At 42.0% G+C, this 9,262-nt stretch overlaps 1 protein-coding gene across 1 annotated transcript in view; it reads right to left on the bottom strand.

The window, feature by feature from the left end:
- The window catches only part of LOC134066269 (C-C motif chemokine 4-like), a 1,423-nt gene extending 66 nt beyond the window's left edge, over positions 1–1,357 (bottom strand). The window contains exons 1-3 of the mRNA XM_062521547.1: positions 1,206–1,357; positions 846–969; positions 1–470 (exon numbers count right to left, since the gene is read on the bottom strand). The exon at positions 1–470 is cut by the window's left edge and continues 66 nt beyond it. Of these exons, the coding sequence (XP_062377531.1) occupies positions 320–470; positions 846–969; positions 1,206–1,266 (336 nt within the window). The 5' untranslated portion in view covers positions 1,267–1,357 and the 3' untranslated portion in view covers positions 1–319. The remainder of the gene's footprint in view (positions 471–845; positions 970–1,205) is intronic.
- Between the last annotated feature and the right edge of the window lie 7,905 nt (positions 1,358–9,262).

Here is a 9,262-nt window from a genome sequence, read left to right on the forward strand (position 1 = left end):
CATTTCTGAGAAGCTCAACATTTATGTGATTTAGAAATGTGTATAAAAATATAAAAGGAAGGTGCTGCCAGCACTATCTCCATACACTGTGAATGACCAAAAGTTGTAAGCAGGAACTCAATTGCTACATCAGGTCAGCTGTAGGAGATTTCCGTAAACCACAAAATTGACATCCACAATCCACAAACACCAGATTAATATTATAAATATGTAAGACATATAGCTTATATACAGTAGCTAGTTATTTAGTACATGATGAATGTCCATATATTTTGAAGGTCTAAAGGCAGAAAGACAGAGTTTGTGTCCATGTGTGTGGTCAGTGGATCTTCCGAACTTTCTGACCCCCCTTCCTTTTCTTATTTCCTGGTCCTCGTCTCCTATTCCGTATCGTCACTTTCTTTATGATGTCCTTCACCAGTGGGCTGTCGGGGTCAGCACAAATGCGTTTGTTCCTCACTGTTATCAATCTGCGTAGAGAAGAAAGGAGTGCTGGTTAGACTTCTGTAAGACTGTTTATGTTCATAAGATTGCAGTCATTATTACATGTAGTCATAAATGTACAACATATCTTCAGCACAGAAAAGTATCTCATTCTCTTCTATGAAGACATAGAAGCATGAAAGACAAAATAACAAAAGACAATCAAGATGAAGAAAGCAGACTCCATCTCCTTGTCAGGGCTCACACTATTTCATTTTCTCATCTACATCTTTTTGTGCTTAAAGAGCATATGCATTGTGGTTTCTGTTGCTCTGTTGCAATCAGTTACATGACTGTCAAAAGCGTTTGTCTGTCAACCAATAAAGGTTTTGTCTGTAACTGTAATGAAAGAGTATACTCACACTGTTATCTTTATGGAGCAGATTCCTTCATTTTGAATTGTGAACTCTTTCACTCTGTTGGGTTTCAGGTTTGTGAGATCCTTCGAGGACACGGAGAGGCAACAGTCAGTGGTTGCGCTGCTCACTGCAATATGAAAACATTTCATTAAAAGCACTGAATAAAATCAGAGATTTCTTTTACAACATACATATTACAAACTACATATTACAAACATGTTATTAGTATTTCATTTTATACACATTATATAAATACACTCGTATTTTTTATGTTTATTTACTACATAGCTACATTTCTATATTTCTATATTATATATAATGATATATGTTCTTTGTCGTATCCAGATGGAGTTCGATTCTTACCAGCTGGTAAGATGACACATACGGAGATAAGGCAGCACACGGAGAAAGCGGTGATGTTCATCTTGTCTGTCAGCCCCTCGTGTGACTTTAGCACTGACTCACCTCTGAAAGGCTGCGGTGGTTTTTGTACGCTACAGTACGAGGACTTTCCAGTAGCCCACAAGCATTCACACCCCCTACCTCACAGAAAGACCGAGATGTGTAGGGGTGGGGTTGAGGTGGGGGGTAACTATGTAAATGTGGAACTTTTACAATAAGCTGCCGTTCTGTGGTCGCGTCCTTCATAGACCCTCGCCTCCTTTCCAACGATGACCATTCTATTCAGCTCCATTCTAATAATAGAAAGATTTTATGAACACTCACAAGTTTCCCTTCATAAATGTGGTGGGTGAGCATCACAACATGACCAGGTGAGAGGAGTGAAACATAATTATAGATATGAACATACCATATGGCTTTATACTTTGCTGGGGAACAAAAAGGAGGTTTTCCATTACAAAGTTCTATACGTTAGATACCAATAATAATTAGTTGTGCACCAGCAGCGAGCTCTTCAAAATAGATTCAAAAGTCTTACTGGATCATAACAATAAACCAACTCTTCAAAATGTTCTGTGTCTAAGACAGAAGTTAAAAATCCCCATACCATTAGTGATCCATTCAGTCAGTTCCATCCGCAGGTGTGTCACATGTTCAGTATTCAATAATAAAGCTTTTCTAGGCTTTTCTATCGCTTCTTAATTTTAGAAGGAGTGAAGCAGGCTTCATTGTGTCTTGTAGTATTAGCTCAGAATGGTCTAACCAGATTGTCTGAGGCAAGCTACAGTATATTAGCATTCACAACCATCCTGTAATGGACATTGCCCTACTGCAACGCTTCATGCTACTGTGCCTACTGTAGTGGTCAGCAAGCATGCCCTACCCGGGATATAAAAACCTGGGTGCTTTCCAGTTGCGCAACATCAGTTCATTCAGGTCACTCCATAATAATCTCTTGTTTTTTTTCTGGAGGAAACTGCTGTACCCATGTATCATTAAGGCAAGACAGGGCGCAACATTTATTTACATAGCACATTTCATACCAGGGCAGTTCAAAGTCCTTTACAATCCTTTAAAAGTCCTACAGTCCTTTAAAAGTCCTAGGCAATATATATAGGACATCCCACTCTTACTGTATACAAAATGCTCTGTTCTAGAGACCGATACCGACTTCGATGTTTGAGGACATTTGAACGATATTCATTTTAAACAAACTATCTGGTATCCTAATGAAAGGCTCTTATACAATAAATAATTATATTATGATTATGAATAATAGCTTTTATCACCCTTTTTGTGCTAATGATTGTTTTTTACGCACTGTTAATTCAACAGTGCGATTCAACAGTGCAATACGTTCTGTGATTGGAACGGAAAATAGCTATTTCAGATAACATCCATACCCTCATATGACTTGTGTTTGTGTTTGAACACATTGATTTTGATTTTCATTTAGGCGTCCATGTTACAGTAACATGCCTCCACCATATCCGTATCTCAGGCGAATGGTTTTGTGGAGAAATATATGGAATACACAGCCAAATAAGACATAGCACTTCTTTTTTTTTAAGATTATTTTTTGGGGCTTTTTATGCCTTTAATTGGACAGGACAGCAGAGAGCATGACAGGAAACAAGCAGGAGAGAGAGTAGGGGTGGGATCCGGAAAGGACCACGGGGCGGGAATCGAACCCGGGTCGCCGGCGTGCGGTGCAGGTGCCCCAGCCAGTCGCGGCACAGGCACTTCTATGAACAACTCACATCTATTGAAACAACAATCTTTTCTAAAAATGTAATTATTGCAACAAAAACCCTATACACATGCATCCATGCATCCTTTGACACTCTCAAATCAACAGCAATACACTTGTGCTTTATGTAATTTATACTTATAGGGGCAGCCGTGGCCTACTGGTTAGAATTTCAGGCTTGTAACCGAAGGGTTGCTGGTTTGATCCCCAACCAGGGAAAATGTGGGTGGGGGAAGTGGTCTCCCATACCCACATCCAAGGCACCTAACCCGTCAAAACTCCCCGAGCATGCAAATATTCTCCCATACCCACATCCAAGGCACCTAACCCGTCAAAACTCCCCGAGCATGCAAGTATTCTCCCATACCCACATCCAAGGCACCTAACCCGTCAAAACTCCCCGAGCATGCACCTCACTGTGTGTTCACTAATTCATGGATGGGATAAATTCTGCAGTAATCAATTCTTACAGAAATAAAGAAAAGAATGCACTTACAGTACCAATGCAATAATGTAAGTGAATGTACTCCAAACAAAACAAAAGTGTTGCAACAAAGAAAAGCTTTTCTCGTGTGTGTGTGTGTGTGTGTGTGTGTGTGTGTGTGTGTGAGTGCGTGTGCGTGTGTGTGTGTGCGTGTGTGCGTGCCTGTGTGTGTGTGTGCATGCGTGCGTGCGTGCGTGCGTGCGTGCGTGCATGTGTGTGTGTGTGTGTGTGTGTGTCTGCGTGTGGCGGGGGTGGGAGGGTCATGGAACCTCCCCTCTGTTCAGACCTGGCCAGTCCTCTTCGTCCTCTTCGTCCTCTTCGTCCTCTTCGTCCTCTTCGTCATCGCAGGCAACAGGGAAAATATCACTTTGTGTGCATTGTGTGCACACACACACACACACACACACACAAATCCACTCTTGAACTGACCTCACCTCAATGTCTCTGCATGCCCCTTCCATTGCTTAAAAAAGAGAATGTATGTGGGTGGTGGTCATATACTTTTAATTGGCCCAAAATGGAAAATAATTCTTAGAAATGGGGAGTAAAGAGGCAAAAAGAACTCTACACGCATACTCCATGAAAGATACTGTGCACACTTGAACAGGTGCACAATAATGTACCTGAAGTCTATCAGCGGTAAGCCTCAGACTGATTCATGTTCAGTTTTCTCTGCAAGTGCTTTGTGTGGGTTTCAACAACTACCCGTTTTTAACAGTTGTTTTTTGCATTTTGAGTGTTTTCTCAATCATAACAGGAGATTTCTCATTTGAACGAATTGTCTAATAAATTGTGTGTAGTGTTGCACAACTGCAAACAATGTGCAAAGCAGAGCAAAGTGTTTAAGCTTTAGTTCCACAGTGCAGGTATGCAGGAAGAGCACTGGTGTTAGCCTTCGTTTTTAGTGGGTAAGCAATGGGCATAACTAGCAGGGTAGAGGAGGCCACGTGTGTACTATAAACACATACAGTAGGGTGTGTGTATGTGCGTGTGTGTGTGTGTGTGTGTGTGTGTGTGTGTGTGTGTGTGTGTGTGTGTGTGTGTGTGTGTGTGTGTGTGTGTGTGTGTGTGTGTGTGTGTGTGTGTGTGTGTGTGTGTGTGTGTGTGTGTGTGTGCGTGTGTGTAAGACCTTCGTTTTTAGTGCAATGGGCAATAACTAGCAGGGCAGAGGAGGCCACATGTGTGCTATAAACACACAGGGTGTGTGTATGTGTATGTGCGTGTGTGTGTGTGTGTGTGTGTGTGTGTGTGTGTGTGTGCTATAAACACACAGGGTGACCACCAACCAGACTCTGGAAAGGGGGACAAGTTGTGTCCCTCCAATTTCTGCTAACTGTATCTTTTATAGCCTTGTTTCGATGTCTGACTGTCATGGACAGTCTCTCTGCGTCTGCATTCTATGCTTACGTCTTTCTTCTGCGAGAACTACACATTGGTTGGCAGGGAAACTCCAATCAAAATGTCAAAAGTCAAAGCCAAATGTAGAGACTAGGCCTATGAACCAAATGCTTGTGTATGCAATAGCATTTGCAGCTCTACAGAATGTTTAATGACACGTCATAGTGACCACATGAAAGTGGAGTCTAATGCGAAAAGCTTCACTGCAGGATATTGCAAAAGGCCAACAGTGTCTTATCTATCTGTAGTTATTCTGAGGCATCTGATAGTCCCACGTTGCCCAAATAGATTACTATTGATGACGAGACTGTATGCACTACGCACTACTATGATACTATACTGTAGATGGAATAAGGCTTGTTGTAGGCTGTGGGTTTGACTTGTCGTGGAACAGAGCTTAATCAGGTGGGTTACACACACACACTCATCTGCAGCTACAGTACAAACCTCCCCCTCCTTTAGCACTTGGCTAACCCACGACTTTCACTCTGCAACTTTTGCATGATGCACCACCACCCCATCCCCCCCACCACCACCACCACCACACACACATACACACACACACATACAAACACACACACACAGACACAAACCTACACACACACACACACACACACAAACCTACACACACACACACACACACACACACACACACACACACACACACACACACGTGAGTGATAGAAAAAGTGAAAGGCGCAGAGTACCACACAAGTTTTCACAGAATCGTGTATTAATAGGTGTGCTCTACTGCGTACTACAGTGAATGGAAATTGGCCGGTAATTTAAGGTGCAAGTTAAACTTTCTCAGAATCCTCTGCGTATTCTGAGAACTTCCGGCTGCAGCCACCGGACATACATCATATCAGGCCTGGGCGTCTGGAGAACATACCATATCAGGCCTGGGCTCGCACTGTAGGTGGAGATGAGAACTCAGTGGAGGTATTTCTGACTCCCAGACCACCAGCACCCCACGCTCTGGTTAACCAAAAGTTGAGTAAAACAACCCGAGAAGATGAGTATTCTAGTGGTTGACCAGCTCTCCAAAAGCTTCAGAGACCTGAATGCGTGCACACGGAAATATAGAGGCTATAGGTGAAAGAAGTATGGGCAGGCCTGAATGCAGACGGAAATGTAGAGGCTATAGGTGAAAGAAGTATGGGCAGGCCTGAATGCAGACGGAAATGTAGAGGCTATAGGTGAAAGAAGTATGGGCAAGCTCTTCGATTGGTAAAAAAGGCAATGAAAACATGAGGCTAGTCAAGATCCCCCAAAAAACTGAGCCGCATGTATAGAAAGAAACAAAGCTGAAGGTCTGTTCTGAAATAACACACAAGAGTCTAGGAGGGTGTCAAAAGTAGAGAAGGTTGTTGCTGCAACCTCTCAGATTTTGTTCAAACTTTGCCTACATTATCAATGGGTCCTAAAACTAAGGCCTGTAACATATGTCCATGCAAATCTTCTGTCTTCAATGTTTTCAGACCTTGACATTCTTTAATTTTTACAACTTTTTACAAGCACATGCCATGTTTGAGCATTACTGTAATATCTTGACTAATGCTTTCCCTAGCCTCCCCAAATGTTCTAGAGGGGAAGACTAACTCATAATAAACATGTGTGAACAATTGAAATATGTACTGAATGACTCTTTGATTTCAGAAAAATGTGTCAAGTGTGATGATGAGGGTATAAAAAAAACAGTTGTCTTCCTTTTGACTATTTCATCTTCAAATACGATAGTTTATTAATTTTTTCCCAATATTTGAACTCTCCACAACAAATGACTGTGACAATAATAAGGATAAAACAAGACACGCTTGTATTTTTGTGTCTTTTCATGCAATACTGAAATATTATGTGAGGTAGCTAGCAGAGGCGGATATTCCTGGTTCCAAAGAGTAATAGTCCTGCCATATTTTCTTTCTACCTGTGCACTTAACACAGGTGATATCACTAATTATCTGATCTACCTGGCAGCTAATTAGGATGAAGCTGGTTTCCAAAATGGTTGGATCAAATACTTGGCAGGACTTTTTCTGAACCTGGGATGTCCGCCTCTGGTAGCTAGTAGACATAAACATCTATGTGGTATATCAGCATTTTGTATTTAAATGACCAATATTGTACCATGTCCCATCAACAAAATAAATGCATGTAGTTATAGGTGTTTGGGGAACACCAAAATAAACATTTACAATAAACAATAGATTTTAGCGCCCCCTCAGGACTCTTTACAAACATTAAAGGTGCTCTAAGCGATGTCATGGGGTTTTTTTTAGGCTAAAACATTTGTTGTCACATACAGTATCTTACTACATCAGCTGCCTGTCCCCTGAACGCACTGTAAAAAAAAACACGGCCTCTGTAGACAGCCCGCTCTGCAAGCAGCAACAAAACAAACTTGTGCAACCTGCACCACAAAACATACCAAACAGTGTTCCAGCCAATAACCGACCAGATGCGCACTCAGGAGAGTTTCAATTGCACGGGAAGGAGTAGCGAGTTAGCTCTCTGTTTTCTTTGAACGCTGACAGAAGTGACGTTGCCTAACATAGCCTTTAACTCTCTCTGATAAATACCTGAATTGAATGGAATTGTTATAGCTAACTTCCAATATTGCAATAATAGTAAGACATTTCTAATACCTTTGTAATAACACAGCATAGTAGTGAAGCGCGGGCTGACCCAGGGGACCAAGTGCTGCTAGTCTACAGGGCGGGAGGTGGAGCTTATTTTTCCGGTGGAAAATGTGGGTTATGGGCGGGTAGGCTAATGTCAAAATCGGAATAATTCCAGCTACTATGTTTACATGTATCTGTTCATTGGCTTGTATTTTGTATTTCTCCTCCTCGCTCTGTCTCACATCACATGCATGGCTTGCAGGCAGCACATCTGAAGGTCCAGATACAGCAGATAGCGGTGAGCTGTCATCTCCTGTCAATCATTTGTTTAGCAAAAATAATAGCCTGTCTCTCAATTATATTCTACATCTGTCTTTTACAACAATGTGCAATAAAGGAGTGAAACAGGATAGCATTAGGTAGACTAATAGACTGCTTCCCCTCTCTCTTCCTCTCTGTCTCTCACACAAGTGCAAGGCAGAGGCACTGCGCTGCCTGATATTTTTATTACGGTTAAAATACGGCAAAAACCTTTTTAATGCCTGCTCTACCCATCACAATGGGAAATTCTACCAAGCAGTGGTAAATACCATCACCATACACACGTATGGTCTGGCATTCTGGAAGGGGAGAGCAAAAGAGAACAGGGAGATATGTAGCCTAAGTTTGCACATTGAAAATGTTGAGTTGTTTTCCTCTGTATGTAAAGAATGAAACAATGTTGAACATTTTGCCATCACATGATGGATACTGTAGTTAAGATTCCGTGAACGTACAGAGTAGGCTAGCCTATGCATCATATAACATTTTGGAAAACCAAATGGTGTCCAAATGTACAGTTGGTTGTCATCAGTGTGGCAGTGGAAGCTGAGTCCCTGGTGACGGATAATCTGGCCTAGGGGCAGCATGAATGGTGAAGAGAAGAGAAGTACCGTCATTTCCCGACTATTAGCCGCGGCTTATATACACTGATTTAGCTACATTTATTCCGCTATGAGGTTGGTTCACGGGGACAGTTAATATGGTATTAATGTGGTTTTGTTTCTTTTAACTTGCATAAAACACATCCCTGCGGCGTATACACAATGCGGCTAATACACAGGAAATAACTGTAATAATCCCTAATTCAATTCTTGCTGAGCTTGGGTAGCCTAGGTGTGTTGCACACAACCATGTGTCATTAGCATCTTAGCATCACATGTAATTAGTTGAATATTAATGAGTGGGCATTTCCTCATGTTTGTCCACTGACCTAAATAGGTTGATTGGTTGGTTGCAATGTTAAAGTGGTTGCATATGTCTCGTTCAGGTTCAGAGGAAGCCTCTTCCCTGTGGCTGTCACCCCACTGAACTCTAGCTCTGCATCCCCTAATAATCACCCCACTGAACACTAGCTCTGCATCCCCTAATAATCACCCCACTGAACTCTAGCTCTGCATCCCGGTGACAACCAACCAACTAAGCCCCCTCAGCGGTGCCCCTGCACTCCACTACATATCCTGCCCTGTCCATGCACCACCTGTCTCTGTGCTTTGTGCTTTGTACACATCGCACTTTTCTGCTTTTTTGCATGTCTGGTTAGACACAAACTGCATTTTGTTGTCTTTGTACTTGTACTCTGCACAAAGATAGTGAAGTTGAATCTAGTCTAATTGAATCTAATGTCCCTGATCTTACCACTATGGGCAACAAAATGAGGGCATGTGTGTGAGAGAGTGCCAGTTTTATTAGTCAACTGACAACAGGAAATGACAGTGGTAAAGAG

The sequence above is a fragment of the Sardina pilchardus genome, chromosome 19 (genome assembly GCF_963854185.1).
Source record: "Sardina pilchardus chromosome 19, fSarPil1.1, whole genome shotgun sequence".
Classification (NCBI taxonomy): Eukaryota; Metazoa; Chordata; class Actinopteri; order Clupeiformes; family Clupeidae; genus Sardina; species Sardina pilchardus.